Here is a 17,400-nt window from a genome sequence, read left to right as displayed (position 1 = left end):
TGAGTCATTGCTATATTTGTCCTGCTATATAGAAATGTCACAGAAAGAAACAATAAAATAAGTCTAGTTGAAAAATGTATTAAACATTTTAAGTTGGAGGAGAAAATGAGATGGGAGTTTTTCGACATACCCTAACTGTTAAACGCAGAGCTAGAAAAGACTAGCGTTTGAGGTTAAAAAGTATATAAATTGTAAAAAAAATGTGTAGAAAATAACCGAACGTTTCGCTAGACAAGACCCTTGTTCCTCGGCTGGGATCGTTCAGAGCCCTTTGAAGCTGCATTTAAACTGCAATTTGGAAGTTCAAACTCAGGGGCAGTCCATTATATGGAGAGAAATCCTGAAATGTTTTGCTCAAAAAACATAATTTCTTTACGACCGAAGAAAGAAAGACATGAATATATTGGATGACAGGGGGTGAGCACATTATCTGTACATTTTTGTTCTGTAAGTGAACTACTCATTTAAAGGCATTTAAGTGATTAGAGAATGGTATTGATAAACTCTTAATAAATCAACATTTTTTAAATTATAGAATTTAGTGTGCAACAACATCTACTCCATGCTCCCATTTCATATTGTGAGCTTGTGATCAAAGAAAACTAACTGCTATGACTTTTACAGTATATTACGCCATATAATGGAGATAAGAGATTATAAAGAAAAACAGACTCTGATAAGAAAAGACAATAAAGCGAAAGTAGCGTTCAGTCAGTCAGGGCGGGACTAGTCTGGGAAACGCTCGTGCAGAAGGGAAGCAAGAGAGAGTCATTACACGAATGTTTGGAATTCCACTTCCGTTTGGTGGAATTTAAGAAGTCTCCACAACTTTAAATCAGCTATTCGCTCTGCACGTCTAGATAAGAGGCGCATTTATTTTGTTGCTTATCAAATGGCTTCTTCGCCGCAGAAATCACCGTCCTCACCAAAATCTCCGAAGTCGCCTTCCTCCAGGAAAAAAGATGAAACTTTTCTTGGAAAACTTGGAGGAACTTTAGCAAGAAGGAAAAAGGCAAAAGAAGGTGTGAATTCAGCTTAAATCCATGGATAGCCGATCTCCCTCTGATGTCTTTGATATATCCGTCTTATATTTGATTCTATGCATGTCAAACAAATCTCTCTGCACTTTTAAGCTCGTTGAAGTTTAGCCATTTTATCTGTCAGATTAGGCTACCATGTAGTTCTGAACACTTGTACTGTATATTTGTGTCTCATTTTATTTTTACAGTGTAGTGCGTGATACAGAAATGCAGTTTTATTAAATACGTAGCTATACAGAAAAATAAAAATGTAACATACTGTATAGTAATTACTGTAAGTTATGCTATGACATCGTGAAAAGTGCTTTTAATCTCAGAAAAAAATATTTCTTTCTTTCTTTTGTATTTTTTTATAACAATTTAAAGTGTAAGTACAGTTGCTCTGTTGTTGATATACAGTATAGTCTACTCAACTATGTGAGTGCTTACAAAAGGCTGCACTTCTCTCCTGTGACCATATAAGGAAGAGAAGTGGCTGTCAAATACTCATTGTGAGAGGTTGGGTAAATAATAAGAAAATATTATTTCCTTTATTTTCTATTTTCTACCCTATGTATACTGTGAGAAACGTTTCATCATTTTGTTATAAAAACACCATTTAACTTGATTCAGATTAATTTCTTTTGGATATAATGATATTTCAGAGTTTCAATGCATTCAGTTTGTCTTTATCTGTAATGAAATTCAAATATTTAAAGATTTAACCCTGCGCTGTGCTAAAAATCCTTTACCTAATTTAACATTTTAAAATTTGCTTGTAAATCTCAAATTAGATTCAATCTTTTTGTCAATTTGTTTTCTTTCAATTAGCACTTCAGTTCCCCAGTGCAAAATAAATTATATATATATATATATATAATTTTATTTTTTTTGCACTGAGAAACTGAAGTGCATAAGCTCAGATCAATGAAGTCTGATCAGTCATTTACAGAAGTTATATCAAATACATGTACTTCGTGTACATGTACATTTAACCCTTATGCTGTGCTAAAAATCCAGGTTAAAAAAGCCCAACCTTTTACAAATCTCCCATTATGCTATATAATCACCAAATATTGGATTCAATCTTTGCAACTTGTTTTATTTACATTAGCACAGGTTTTGTATTTATTTTTTAAATGGATTGGTCATAGGCCTCATTGATCTGAACTTATTCACCTTAGTTTGCAAGTGTTAAAAGTATTATTTGTGGATAATTTTGGCAATGTTTACTCAAAAACTGCATAAGCTCAGGTCAGCAGTGTTTGCCAAGTCAGTGGTTTTCACCATCTGAATCTACGATTTGGTAATAATATAACATCATGAGAAATTTATAAGCAATTTTTGTAGGCCAGTCATTTTTGATGTAACGGGGGCGGTGCAAATATTATTTTTTTGTGGGGGGAGGGAAGCTGTTATACCCTGTGTAAGCAAAGTCAGTAAGTTTTAGTCCAATATAATAACAAATATTTTCGGAAAAAATAATATCCTGTCTGGGTCAACATAATCGGAACACAACATGAGGGTTAAGATTTTTTCCTGTGTAAACAAACAAACAAATTGATTTATTTATTTAAAAATGGCAATCTAAACATAACTTTTTGAATTGTATTACGTTGCATATTTCATTTTTAAAATCAGTTTCTGAGTGGGGTGACATCCGGTCTTATTCTTTATTCTGAATGTCACTGCTGATCCTTTGCCACTCATATAGGCTAGTGTAGAAGTGATGACATTGTTTGGCTTTGTTTGTTTTTTTTGTCCCATGTGACAAGAGACATATTTAGTTTGCTGCTGTGTTTATTTGTGGGTTTAGACATTCACTCACTAAAAGAAGAGAGAAAGAACCTCATGCCACAACGGGAAGTACAAACTGGCACCCCAAGAGAAATGAAAAATGTTAAAAGTTCATTTACAAGCTGTAAATCAGCTGTCATTGATGTGTTCTAAACCTGCAAGTTTATTCAGAAGCCGGGAAGTTGCTTCCCTTGCCCTCAACTGACCATATTTAAAGCATGTTAGAAGCTGCTACTGCAGGATTCAGTGTTGATTAAAAACAGGATGTCGATATCTCTAGGGATCTGTACCGATTCTTCTTCTGGACTGCCTCTCACAGAGATGTGCTGCAGCATTGCTTTACTGATTGGCCAGTATTGATGGGGCCACTGGGTAGATGGAGACAGAGAGGGTGTTTAGAAGATCACCTGCATGAGGGCTGGTTGAGACGCCACATGTACTGATTCACAGGATGGCAGACAGGGCCAATTAAATGAGAGATTCAATGGAACAGCAAGATTTAGAGGCTTAATCTATAAGCATTAACTATCACTAATCTGTTAACAGGTTTGAGAGTTGCAACTAGAGTTGCCAACTAATGACACATTTCCCACTGACAGCATATTCATGTCAATAAAGTGAACAACAATCCCTTGAGAAAAAGAAGTGCACTTAATTGTATTGAATGTGCACTTATAGTGTTCTTTAAATCTCAAAAATGTATTTTTAAAGATAGTACTTGCAGAAAATATATTGATTGAATAAAAGGTCACTTAAGTGTACTTAAAGAGAATACATTTTCATATGTTTCTTAGCATACATACACTTTAAAAAAAGTGTGTAATCACTTTTAATGTAAAATTAACAGTTTTACTTTAAAGCAGCATTGTGTTTTAATAATCTTTTGTCATGCTTTAAAAAAGTACATTTATTTTGATATTTTGAAACACTTATTTTTGTGTTGACTAACATAATAAAGCACATATAAAGTAATTTAATGTAGGATGTTATTTGACATTACATACAGTTTAAATTAAATATACGAAATTATTTCATTATTAGAAATATGCAATTACAAATACAAAGTTCTGTCATGAAACTCTAGATGGCGCAGGCCGATAGCTCACTTTGATATAAACACGTCATTAATTGCATTGCACAGCTGATTATATGGGGTTATTTCATATACGTTATATTTTTGCGGCAGCAGTATTTCTTACATGCTCACAGCAGCAGCAGCATAGCAGATCTATTCCGCCAATACCAAACACATTAATATTGCTATGTATATTACCATGGTAAACTCTCTGAGAGTTGTCATGACAGAAATATATTTAAATACAATAGAATAGAAATTACAGTAAAGTAGGCTATATTTTAGTTTACCATAAATGCTTGTTAGTATATTTGGCAGCACGCCATATTTGTAAAGACAATAAAAATTATTATAAAATTATGATGTACTTATATAAAACAACTTTAAAGTTGAGCTAAATGCATTTAATATAAATGTTAACTTAATGGTAAATGACAATTACTTTTCTGAATAAATTACATTGAGTTTGCACCTAAGTATATTCTTTTAACATTTTTTTTAATAAGTACTCTTTTTAAAATTATGATAAAGTGTCTTTCTTTTTCACATGGGATTTGTAAAACTGCAAATGACTTACGTACAGTATAGTTGTCTGCATATTATGCATATATTATGCAATACTTAAAATGCTTATATTTTAATAATATAAAATATGAATAATAATAATACAAAGAAGAAGAATAAGAAGAAAATGATATAAAATATTTAGTATAAAAATACACTCTTCGCCTTTGACAATGATAAAATGGTTTCTGAACATTCTCTATTTTGATGAATATTGCACAATTTATTGATTGAAGGTCTGAGTTGTAGTTCTTTTGTTAAGCTGAACGTGTTCAGGGATGAATGCATAGCATTAAATGAGACGCTTTGAGTAGCCCTCTCCCCACTGAGGCCAATACTGAATAACTGACCTCCAGCGATGAGAGGCACAGCTTAAAAAGACATCACACGATCTATCTATCTATCTATCTATCTATCTATCTATCTATCAAGAGTAGTACTGATATAGTGATGCATTTCTTCTTTTTATAGTGTCTGAGCTCCAGGAGGAGGGAATGAATGCGATTAACCTGCCCCTTAGCCCTACTCCCTTTGAGCTGGACCCTGAAGACACCATGCTTGGTAAAATTTCTCAACTGATGATCATGCTGATATATGATGATAGTAAGACTCTGTCATACGGAAAGCTGCTGTATTTCCCATTTCTCTCTCAAAAGATGAGAATGAAGTCCGTACCATGGTTGATCCCAACTCAAGGAATGATCCCAAACTCCAAGAGCTATTGAAGGTAAATCAGCTCCAACATGACTGTAATACAACTCCTTCTTCGATCTTCTTCACTAGTTTTGGTATTTTGGTAAGAGGTTCACTCAGAGTTTCAACTTCCAACTCTGAAGTATTAGTCTAGCGTTACTGTTGTCATCTATCATGCAAAGGGACCCACGTTCAAATCCTGATCTAAGGTTAAATATATAATAATACTGACAGAAAAGATCACTGTCAACCAAAATATAAAATATATGTAAAAGTAACTCAAAGTACACAGTGTAAAAAACCCACTTTCTATGAAGCCCATATTTATAATACATTATAAGGAGGCATTATAATGAATGCATAGTGCATTATAAAAAAAAAAGTATAATATGTTATATCATCTTATGAATATTCATAAGAACAGTTTTAATTTATTATAATATTTACTTATTTGTGTTATTAATATTTACTTATTACTTTCTAAGTGAAAGTATAAATCCTCGACCAAAATTTTTCCAGTGCAGTACGTATATTTATAATTGTATATACTGTATATAATACTTGGAATAACAGGAAACAATATTTGCATGTTGAGATTTTACTATCTAATAATAAAACAACAAAAGGAAGCAATGATGGCTAACTTGTAACTCATAAGTGTAGTTTTTCAGTACAATTGTTTTGTTCATGCATTTTTAATTAGTAATTTTTCAAAGATCCCAAGCATCACCACTTCTCTGGTCTTTAATGACAGGTGCTCATTGACTGGATCAATGACGTGTTGGTGGGAGAGAGAATCATTGTTAAGGATCTAGCTGAGGACCTCTATGATGGGCAGGTTCTTCAAAAACTCTTTGGTGAGGAATCTGTTCTGGAAAAGAGCCTATATTGTTGTTCCAGTAAGACCCAGTAGGCTATTTTAAATTGTGTTTGTATTCCCAGAGAACCTGGAGGGAGAGAAGCTGAATGTGGCTGAGGTGACTCAGTGTGAGATCGCTCAGAAACAGAAGCTGCAGACGGTTCTGGAAAAGATCAATGACACTCTCAAAGTTTCCTCCAGGAACATTAAATGGAATGTTGACTGTATGTAGCTTTGGCCTCGTTTTTCATTTGCATCATATATTTTAAACACTGTATCACTGTTCATTGCCAGCCATCTCTCCCTTTTGCAACAGTAATTAAAAAAAAATATATATATTTTTAATGCTAATCTTTTTAATACTAAAGAAAATGCTTGAAATTTCATTAAAGGAATAATTCACCCAAAAATGAAAATGTACTGAAAATGTACTCACCCTCAGGCCATCCGGTGTAGATGAGTTTGTGTCTTCTTCAGAACAGATTTGGAGAAATTTAGCATTAAATCACATGCTCACAATGGATCTTCTGCAGTGAATAGGTTCCGTTGACAGTTGATAAAAACATCACAATAAAACATCACAAAAGTCTTGTGAAGCAAAAAGGTGCATGTTTGTAATAAATCCATCAAGACATTTTTAACTTCAAACCTCATTGATCTATAATATTGCTTTCTCCTGTGAAAATGTAGTCTTGTCTTAATTTAGGAGAGAAATATGCACAGATCAAGCGCTGTTTACAAGTGAGAACAGTCCCAAAGAGTTCTAAACAAATATGTTCTTAACAAATAATTTCACAATCATGCAGCTTTTCATTTCACAAGACATTAATTAATGGACTGGAGTTGTGTGGATTACTTGTGGATTATTTTGATGTTTTTATCAGCTGTTTGGATTCTCATAGTGACGGCACCCATTCACTACCTGGTGAGCAGGTGATGTAATGCTAAATTTCTCCAAGTCTATTCAAATGAAGAAACAAACTCATCTACATTTTGGATGGCCTGAGAGTGAGAAAATTGTCAGCAAATTTTCATTTTTGGGTGAACTATTCCTTTAACAACATGATCCACTTGTGAATGTGGCTTAAGTGTGCAGTTATTTTTTTTTATTGATATTGTTTATGTTTGTGTTATAAATTGCATTTATAAATACTCTTCCTTGCTGCCAATAATAACTGGGTTGCAATCCACCAGTTGAAAATCACTGATGGAAATAACATTTAGCATGTTTCATTGCTGACCTTTCTTTTGACTGAATGCAGAATATGTAACATTTGTATACATTCAGAAGGCATTTCAGCTTTTGCTCCTGCTGTTTGTTCCTTTGTCTATTTCTCAGCTGTTCATGCTAAGAACATTGTGGCCATTCTTCACCTGTTGGTGACTCTTTCTCAGCATTTCCGGGCCCCTGTCAGACTGCCAGACCATGTGTCCATTCAAGTTGTAGTGGTTCAGGTGCTTTTATTTTCTGTTCATAATTTATAGCTTATTCATTTGCTTTATGCTTCTCAGTTACAATATTGCTTCATTCAACGCTTTTGTCACAGTGTGCTTGAATTGTGAAGCTTGAGCAGAATGAGTTTCTGTGTAAATGCTCATAAATCCATTCTAATGTAATTTGTCTCAATGTGGCAATTAACGTAAAAACGATTTTACATTTACACCGATATCATTTTGATTGTGTATAATAGTAACAAATGCAGAAACTTTATCATGCTAATTTTCTGATATTAGATTATAAACATAACATTATAGAAGACTATAAACTGTTTCTTGCCATTTTCACATTATATAGAAAAATGTTTCTCTATCCCAACAGAAACGAGAGGGAATACTTCAGTCTCGGCAGATTCAGGAGGAAATTACAGGCAACATAGGGTATGTTTTTATTTATTTATTATTGATTACAGTATTGCAAAGAAAAGAATAAACATTTACAATATGATTGCATACATTAAGACAATAGACAGCATTAGTTGATGCACTATTGTGAACTAACAATGACCAACAATGTAAATTATAAATAAACAGTACATTTGTATAAACCAAGATTAATAAAAAAGGCTCTTCATTGTTAGTTCATGATGCAGAAGCCTTGTAGTGTATTTCAAACCTTAAAAGTATATATTAAAAAAAAATGTATTTGCAGATAGTAGGATATTAATTAAAAGGGTTCACTCAGAGTTTCAACTTCCAACTCTGAAGTATTAGTCTAGCGTTACTGTTGTCATCTATCATGCAAAGGGACCCACGTTCAAATCCTGATCTAAGGTTAAATATATAATAATACTGACAGAAAAGATCACTGTCAACCAAAATATAAAATATATGTAAAAGTAACTCAAAGTACACAGTGTAAAAAACCCACTTTCTATGAAGCCCATATTTATAATACATTATAAGGAGGCATTATAATGAATGCATAGTGCATTATAAAAAAAAAAGTATAATATGTTATATCATCTTATGAATATTCATAAGAACAGTTTTAATTTATTATAATATTTACTTATTTGTGTTATTAATATTTACTTATTACTTTCTAAGTGAAAGTATAAATCCTCGACCAAAATTTTTCCAGTGCAGTACGTATATTTATAATTGTATATACTGTATATAATACTTGGAATAACAGGAAACAATATTTGCATGTTGAGATTTTACTATCTAATAATAAAACAACAAAAGGAAGCAATGATGGCTAACTTGTAACTCATAAGTGTAGTTTTTCAGTACAATTGTTTTGTTCATGCATTTTTAATTAGTAATTTTTCAAAGATCCCAAGCATCACCACTTCTCTGGTCTTTAATGACAGGTGCTCATTGACTGGATCAATGACGTGTTGGTGGGAGAGAGAATCATTGTTAAGGATCTAGCTGAGGACCTCTATGATGGGCAGGTTCTTCAAAAACTCTTTGGTGAGGAATCTGTTCTGGAAAAGAGCCTATATTGTTGTTCCAGTAAGACCCAGTAGGCTATTTTAAATTGTGTTTGTATTCCCAGAGAACCTGGAGGGAGAGAAGCTGAATGTGGCTGAGGTGACTCAGTGTGAGATCGCTCAGAAACAGAAGCTGCAGACGGTTCTGGAAAAGATCAATGACACTCTCAAAGTTTCCTCCAGGAACATTAAATGGAATGTTGACTGTATGTAGCTTTGGCCTCGTTTTTCATTTGCATCATATATTTTAAACACTGTATCACTGTTCATTGCCAGCCATCTCTCCCTTTTGCAACAGTAATTAAAAAAAAATATATATATTTTTAATGCTAATCTTTTTAATACTAAAGAAAATGCTTGAAATTTCATTAAAGGAATAATTCACCCAAAAATGAAAATGTACTGAAAATGTACTCACCCTCAGGCCATCCGGTGTAGATGAGTTTGTGTCTTCTTCAGAACAGATTTGGAGAAATTTAGCATTAAATCACATGCTCACAATGGATCTTCTGCAGTGAATAGGTTCCGTTGACAGTTGATAAAAACATCACAATAAAACATCACAAAAGTCTTGTGAAGCAAAAAGGTGCATGTTTGTAATAAATCCATCAAGACATTTTTAACTTCAAACCTCATTGATCTATAATATTGCTTTCTCCTGTGAAAATGTAGTCTTGTCTTAATTTAGGAGAGAAATATGCACAGATCAAGCGCTGTTTACAAGTGAGAACAGTCCCAAAGAGTTCTAAACAAATATGTTCTTAACAAATAATTTCACAATCATGCAGCTTTTCATTTCACAAGACATTAATTAATGGACTGGAGTTGTGTGGATTACTTGTGGATTATTTTGATGTTTTTATCAGCTGTTTGGATTCTCATAGTGACGGCACCCATTCACTACCTGGTGAGCAGGTGATGTAATGCTAAATTTCTCCAAGTCTATTCAAATGAAGAAACAAACTCATCTACATTTTGGATGGCCTGAGAGTGAGAAAATTGTCAGCAAATTTTCATTTTTGGGTGAACTATTCCTTTAACAACATGATCCACTTGTGAATGTGGCTTAAGTGTGCAGTTATTTTTTTTTATTGATATTGTTTATGTTTGTGTTATAAATTGCATTTATAAATACTCTTCCTTGCTGCCAATAATAACTGGGTTGCAATCCACCAGTTGAAAATCACTGATGGAAATAACATTTAGCATGTTTCATTGCTGACCTTTCTTTTGACTGAATGCAGAATATGTAACATTTGTATACATTCAGAAGGCATTTCAGCTTTTGCTCCTGCTGTTTGTTCCTTTGTCTATTTCTCAGCTGTTCATGCTAAGAACATTGTGGCCATTCTTCACCTGTTGGTGACTCTTTCTCAGCATTTCCGGGCCCCTGTCAGACTGCCAGACCATGTGTCCATTCAAGTTGTAGTGGTTCAGGTGCTTTTATTTTCTGTTCATAATTTATAGCTTATTCATTTGCTTTATGCTTCTCAGTTACAATATTGCTTCATTCAACGCTTTTGTCACAGTGTGCTTGAATTGTGAAGCTTGAGCAGAATGAGTTTCTGTGTAAATGCTCATAAATCCATTCTAATGTAATTTGTCTCAATGTGGCAATTAACGTAAAAACGATTTTACATTTACACCGATATCATTTTGATTGTGTATAATAGTAACAAATGCAGAAACTTTATCATGCTAATTTTCTGATATTAGATTATAAACATAACATTATAGAAGACTATAAACTGTTTCTTGCCATTTTCACATTATATAGAAAAATGTTTCTCTATCCCAACAGAAACGAGAGGGAATACTTCAGTCTCGGCAGATTCAGGAGGAAATTACAGGCAACATAGGGTATGTTTTTATTTATTTATTATTGATTACAGTATTGCAAAGAAAAGAATAAACATTTACAATATGATTGCATACATTAAGACAATAGACAGCATTAGTTGATGCACTATTGTGAACTAACAATGACCAACAATGTAAATTATAAATAAACAGTACATTTGTATAAACCAAGATTAATAAATTCTGTAAAAAAAAAGGCTCTTCATTGTTAGTTCATGATGCAGAAGCCTTGTAGTGTATTTCAAAGCTTAAAAGTATATATTTAAAAAAAATGTATTTGCAGATAGTAGGATATTAATTAAAAGGTCACTTAAATTTACTTAAAGAGTGCACACTTTCATGATTATGTTTCTTAACACCCATAAGTGCGCTTTTGAAAAGTGCGCTTTGTAATATTGCCAAATCAAATGTTTTACTTTAAAGTTCATTTTAAATCATTATTTATATTTTAATCTTTTGTTGCACTTGAAAGAAGTACAATTATTGTGATGTGTTGATTAACATACTAAAGCACATGTAAAGTACTAGTAAAATCATTATTCATTTGAGCTGTAGTGTCTTATTTGATATTAGATGTAAAGTTAACATAGTAATATACAGTATATGTACTAAATTATAAATTCAATTTATCATTACAAATGTTTAATTATATCTTTATTTTTAAATACCCTCCTAAGTTCAACTAATTGCATTTAATATAAATGTAAACCATAATACATTGCCATTTAAATGTAAATAACATGCAATTAGGTGTTCGAAAACGTTACATTCAGATTGCACGTAAGTATATTCTTTTAAACTATATTATTTCCTTAATAATAATAATAATATATTATTTCCTCTTTTTAAAAGTAGGCTAAAGTTAACATTCTTTTTCACAAGGGAATGCACTAATGTCAATCTATGACATAAATGCATTTATAATGCTAATACCTTTTGCAAAACAAAAACAGACCCTTTTAAAGGAAATGTCTGATTATGAACAATAAGCTTGACAGAGTACGGGAGTATAAAGCAGATATCGTATTGTTTAATATTATACAGGTACATCTCAAAAAATTAGAATATCATGAAAAAGGTCTATTTTTTGTCACTCATTTCAGAAAGTGAAACCCATATATTATATAGATTCATTAAACATAGAGTGAAATATTTCAAGCCTTTATTTCTTGAAATGTTGATGATTATGGCTTACAGATAATGAAAACCCAAAATTCAGTGTCTCAGAAAATTAGAATATTACATAAGATCAATAAAAAAAAGGATATTTTAAACAGAAATGTCATCAGGCTTCTGAAAAGTATGTTCATTTCTATGCACTCAATACTTGGTTGGGCCTCCTTTTGCATGAATTACTGCATCAATGCGGTGTGGCATGGAGGCAATCAGCCTGTGGCACTGCTCAGGTGTAATGGAAGCCCAGGTTGCTTTGATAGCGGCTTTCAGGTCATCTGCATTGTTGGGTCTGGTGTCTCTCATCTTCCTCTTGACAATACCCCATAGATTCTCTATTGGGTTCAGGTCAGGCGAGTTTGCTGGCCAATCAAGCACAGTAACACCATGGTCATTGAACCAGTTTTTGGTACCTTTGGCAGTGTGGTCAGGTGCCAAGTCCTGCTGGAAAATGAAATCAGCATCTCCATAAAGCTTGTCAGCAGAAGGAAGCATGAAGTGCTCTAAAATTTCCTGGTAGATGGCTGCGTTGACTGTGGACTTCAGAAAACACAGTGGACCAACACCAGCAGATGACATGGCAGCCCAAATCATCACTGACTGTGGAAACTTCACACTGGACTTCAAGCAACATGGTTTCTGTGCCTCTCCACTCTTCCTCCAGACTCTGGGACCTTGATTTCCAAATGAAATGCAAAATTTACTTTCATCTGAAAAGAGGACTTTGGACCACTGAGCAACAGTCCAGTTCTTTTTCTCCACAGCCCAGGTAAGACGCTTCTGACGTTGTCTCTGGTTCAGGAGTGGCTTGACACGAGGAATGCGACATTTGTAGCCCATGTCTAGGATTCGTCTGTGCGTAGTGGCTCTTGATGCGCTGACGCCAGCCTCAGTCCACTCCTTGTGAAGCTCCCCCAAATTCTTGAATGGATTTTGCCTGACAATCCTCTCAAGGTTGCGGTTATCCCTTTTGCTGGTGCACCTTTTCCGGGGATGATTGTACTGAGAATAACTTTCATCTTTTCTTCAACTGAATACTGTTTCCGTGCTGTTTTGATGTATTTTAAGGAGTTGGCAGTCAAAATTAAAACTGCTGGATGATAGATATTCTTCCTTTTTTATGACAAACAAGATCATGTGAATTACAGAATGTACAACGTTTTTAAAATGTATCAATTGCGGTGCGGTGTACAGCGTGTATTATGAGGGGGTAGAATCCACAGCTCAGTACTCACTACTCAATACTCATGAGTACTTTTAAATAGGCTACTCTTTTACTCTTACTCAAGTAGTTTTTTGTACTTTTGACAAGTACTTTTACTCTACTCACACTACATTTTTTGGAAGGTAATGGTACTTTTACTTGAGTATATTTTTTCAGTACTCTTTCCACCACTGAGTATACTATGTGTTTGGTCTATGTGTTGAAGTATGAAGTAACCAGGGATCCAGTGGCTGGAACATGCAGTGACAGGCCAGTCATGGAGCTGTGGTGTACAGGGCGTGTGTGTGTGTGTCGGTTGTGAGCTGGATCCTCCTGCTTCTGAGCAGCTTTGCAGTGGTTCTAGAGGTTGAGCACCGGAGCTCTTGCTCTGCCAGCTCTCCACTGCTGCTGCTGATTAACAGCGGTCCAGCGGGCTCAAATCAGCTTAGGAGATAAGGCAGAGAGCAGCTCCTTGGCTGCTGATGTGGACTCGGGCAGCAGCTGCTGAGACATGCCTCTGCCGGGGCAGAATTGACTGTGTGGAGACAAGCCGCTGCTGGGCAGGCGTCCACTAGGCCAATATCCTGGAACCCAGTTCTGTTTGATCGGCCCGCTCTTGGGACCGGAGCATTCCCTGCCCCCCTAATATTTTTGTTTGCCTTTCATCCTGGCACTCTTGATATGCCCCTCTGAATTTGGTTATTATTTTGCCATTTAGACTGTTTGTAAAACCCTTTCATTCAGACATAAATAGATTGTTGATCTCTTTTGTTTCCCAAATTGATATTGAAATAATAATGCTCTTTTCCTTCCCCATAGGGCATTGTCTGGAAGATATGGTATGTGTTATATATAATTTGCACATCTTAAATTCAGTTACAGTGGCCTGAAAAACATTTTCACAATTAATCCGCACTAATGCCAATACACTAATGCCAATACATAAAGATCTATTGATCTAAGATCTATCTATCTATCTATCTATCTATCTATCTACGTATATCTATATATATATTTATTTATATATTAGCATGAGCAATTTTACAATAGCAAAATTGGAACAAAATCGGACATTTTTGTATTTTAGTGTCCAAATTTTAGCTTTAGTGTTCAAATCTGTTTTGCAGCCACTGTACATCTTAACATGCGTTGTGAAAGTGATAAAAATAAAATTGGACTTGGTATACCTTCTCTAGTGCTGCCTTGCATATAAGAAATCATGTTTTATTTCACAGAGCGAGATGCCTTTGATACCCTTTTTGACCATGCGCCAGATAAACTGAATGTGGTGAAAAAGGCAAGTGCACATTTCACTCTATTTCTTAAGAGGTTTTACAAACGGAGAGCTTTGACTCTTTGACTCTGATCTCTTGGTCTTTTTATCAGACCCTTATTACATTTGTGAACAAGCACTTAAACAAGTTGAACCTGGAGGTGTCAGAGCTGGAAACTCAGGTAACATGACCATGACTCGAGTTGAGTTGAATATCAGTATAGTGAGAGATGTCCAAAAACTGAGATGTCAGTGTTTGTGATATCCTGTAGTTTGCTGATGGTGTGTACCTGGTCTTACTGATGGGACTCCTAGAAGGATACTTTGTGCCCCTCTATAACTTCTTCCTCATCCCTGAACATTTTGATCATAAGGTACTGTAAATTATTGTGAAAGTGTGGTTAATAATTTAAACATGATAACCTTTCACAGGAAATAGAAATGATATCTAGAATTGTATTCATCGATTATTAATTGGATGTGAAAAGTGAGGCTGGAATATAGTCCACCTAAAAATGAAAATTGTCATCATACACACCCGCATGTCATTCCAAGCCCATATGACTTTCATTCACCTTCCAAACACAAATTTGAAAGATATTTTTATTGAAACTTGTCAGATGTGTGTTCAGACTTGCTTGCGTGACATCCTGAAGCACAAACCAACCTCAAGCACATTTGCTCTTTTATTATCCATATTTTATGTTCTCTATGTATGTGTATTGATCATTGATGTTTATATGTGAATAATAGTTTAAATGTAATCTGTTCATCACACAAAGCAGTCATGTCTCTCCTGAAGACTCAGTTCATATGAATTACTTTTACAATGTCTTTAATGGAACTTTCTGAAACTTTTGGTGAAATTGACTTTTTGGAGGACAGAAATCAGAAAAGGTTTTTAAGGTGGATTAATCGTTCACAGTAAGACCCGTAATATGCATATTTTTTTATTTTATACTTACTTTAATACATCGTTAATGTAAATATTTTGTAAAGAAACTCCTATGTTTTATTTATCTGTCCATGGACCTTCACAGACTCCTAGGGGTTCATGGACTGATATATTATACATTATATAAATTACATTTTAGCGCCACTATTTGTATTAAAATTGTTGTTAATTTCTCATATCAGTGTTCTGCATTGTATGCATTAGGTGCACAATGTTTCATTTTCCTTTGAGCTGATGCAAGATGGCAATATGGAGAAGCCAAAGCCCAGGCCAGAAGGTAAACTTTCTTGCTCTACTAAGACTGGAGATCAAGTGTGCTCGTGTTTTGTGTAGTAGGTTTCACAGTGCTTGATTTCGAAGGAACAGTCATGGCATGTTGCCTGATTGCAGTAGTTTATTGTAGTTAAGAGGAGTTGCCATGTGTATCAGTGTAATTGATCTCTTCATTGCCTCCCGTCCTGTTGCTGTTGAACGTAAATGAATGTGAATGTGCTGTAGTTGCTTTACCCAAAAGGCTTGGCGAATGTCCCGAATGCATGCTGCATTTACAATTGCATTTCATTTGTTGCAGCAGAGTTTCTCTGTGTAAGGCTTAAACAACATCTGGTTAATTTGGTGCACATGATCTAACTGAGAATAAGCCTCATGGGCGGTTCTCACTAAATGAGGTTTAATGCAAAATACACTGGCACCATAACATTTTTGCTGTTAATTATCAGTGGTGATTTCTAAGGCAAGCATCGTTATTATTACTCGTTGCAGGGTGAAGGATTTTAATAGGGTTAGAGAGTAGAACATGATATTGACATGGGGGTGGTCTCTTTTTACTTGGGCCTTCGTACATCACTACAGTATTGACATAAGACAAAGGACCTAATTATATATCTATTGTGACTGCACATTTAGAATACCTTAGTAACAACCACTCAGAACACCTTAGCAATGGCTTGGCGAATGAGAAGTTGACACATGCTGCTGCCATAGAGTTTACTTTTTGAATTAACAAAGATATTATTTAAATATTTCTATAGATGTATAAGTGTATATTTTATAACTAGTTACCACAATTTTCAAACCTTTTGCTCTCCCTGGTTTATTTTAAATGGTCTTGCGATGTGAAATTTGTTTTCTTCAAATTTTCTATTCCGTGTAGTGTGTCTAAAATAAAGAAAAACTGGTTGCACAACAGTTTCAGGGTAACAATTTATTTTAAGGACTAATTCTCACTATTAACTAGTTGCTTATTAGCATGCATATTAGTAACATATTGAGTGTTTATTAGTACTTATAAAGCACATATTAATGAATGCCTTATTCTGCATGATCATAGTTTACATCCTTTAATCCTATCCCATACCTAAACGTAACCACGGCCTTACTAACTAAGTAATAAGCAGTAATAGTAAAAGTAAGAGTTCAGTGAGGCAAAAGTCATAATTAATAGTTAGTTAATAGTGAGAATTGGTCCCCAAACTAAAGTGTGACCAGATCAAGTGTAACTTGTCACACTGCAGGACACTTTCAACTTTTTAAAAGTATTTAATGTCAACTATTGGAATACTAAAACATTTGCTCCAATAGGGTGACAGTGCACATTTTTCTTCAAAGAAAGTGGAAATCTAGTTGTTAATGTGTTTTAGAAGCAGCACTTGACATAAGCAGTTGAGATGCCAGGTATGTTGAGAGAGGGAAGATAATGTTTCATATTGAAATGAACAGTCTGTACAGTCACCTCATTACATACATGATCATGATCATATTTTTTGTCTGTCTCATCAGACATTGTCAACTGTGACCTCAAGTCCACACTGAGGGTCCTCTACAACCTCTTCACCAAGTACAGAAATGTGGAGTGACAGAGAAGCTCTACCAGACAGAAATGTTTTGATTAAACAAAATTTCACTCAATACAAAGACATCACATTCTTATCAGTATTATCTTGATATATATATATATATATATATATATATATATATATATATATATAT

At 34.3% G+C, this 17,400-nt stretch overlaps 1 protein-coding gene across 1 annotated transcript; it reads left to right on the top strand.

Annotated features, from left to right (window-relative positions):
- The first annotated feature begins 742 nt into the window (after positions 1-742).
- Positions 743-17,327, top strand: LOC107654341 (alpha-parvin-like). Its single transcript, XM_016441378.1, has 13 exons — positions 743-1,022; positions 4,927-5,016; positions 5,112-5,182; positions 5,903-6,005; positions 6,091-6,231; positions 7,347-7,462; positions 7,827-7,885; positions 14,003-14,022; positions 14,419-14,480; positions 14,570-14,638; positions 14,729-14,830; positions 15,616-15,688; positions 17,191-17,327. The coding sequence occupies exons 1-13, from the start codon at positions 893-895 to the stop codon at positions 17,265-17,267; spliced, it is 1,113 nt and encodes a 370-aa protein (XP_016296864.1). The 5' UTR covers positions 743-892; the 3' UTR covers positions 17,268-17,327.
- The last annotated feature ends 73 nt before the right edge of the window (positions 17,328-17,400 follow it).

This window comes from Sinocyclocheilus anshuiensis, unplaced genomic scaffold, assembly GCF_001515605.1.
Source record: "Sinocyclocheilus anshuiensis isolate Anshui unplaced genomic scaffold, SAMN03320099.WGS_v1.1 scaffold747, whole genome shotgun sequence".
Taxonomy (NCBI): Eukaryota; Metazoa; Chordata; class Actinopteri; order Cypriniformes; family Cyprinidae; genus Sinocyclocheilus; species Sinocyclocheilus anshuiensis.
This window is presented reverse-complemented; position numbering and strand designations above follow the sequence as displayed.

Excerpts from the sequence above, each read along its gene's own strand:
- LOC107654341 (XM_016441378.1), top strand. The coding sequence starts at position 893 with ATGGCTTCTTCGCCGCAGAAATCACCGTCCTCACCAAAATCTCCGAAG. Across the intron at positions 5,183-5,902 it reads AACTCCAAGAGCTATTGAAG|GTGCTCATTGACTGGATCAA; the intron begins GTAAATCAGCTC and ends CTTTAATGACAG. Across the intron at positions 14,831-15,615 it reads CTGAACATTTTGATCATAAG|GTGCACAATGTTTCATTTTC; the intron begins GTACTGTAAATT and ends TGTATGCATTAG.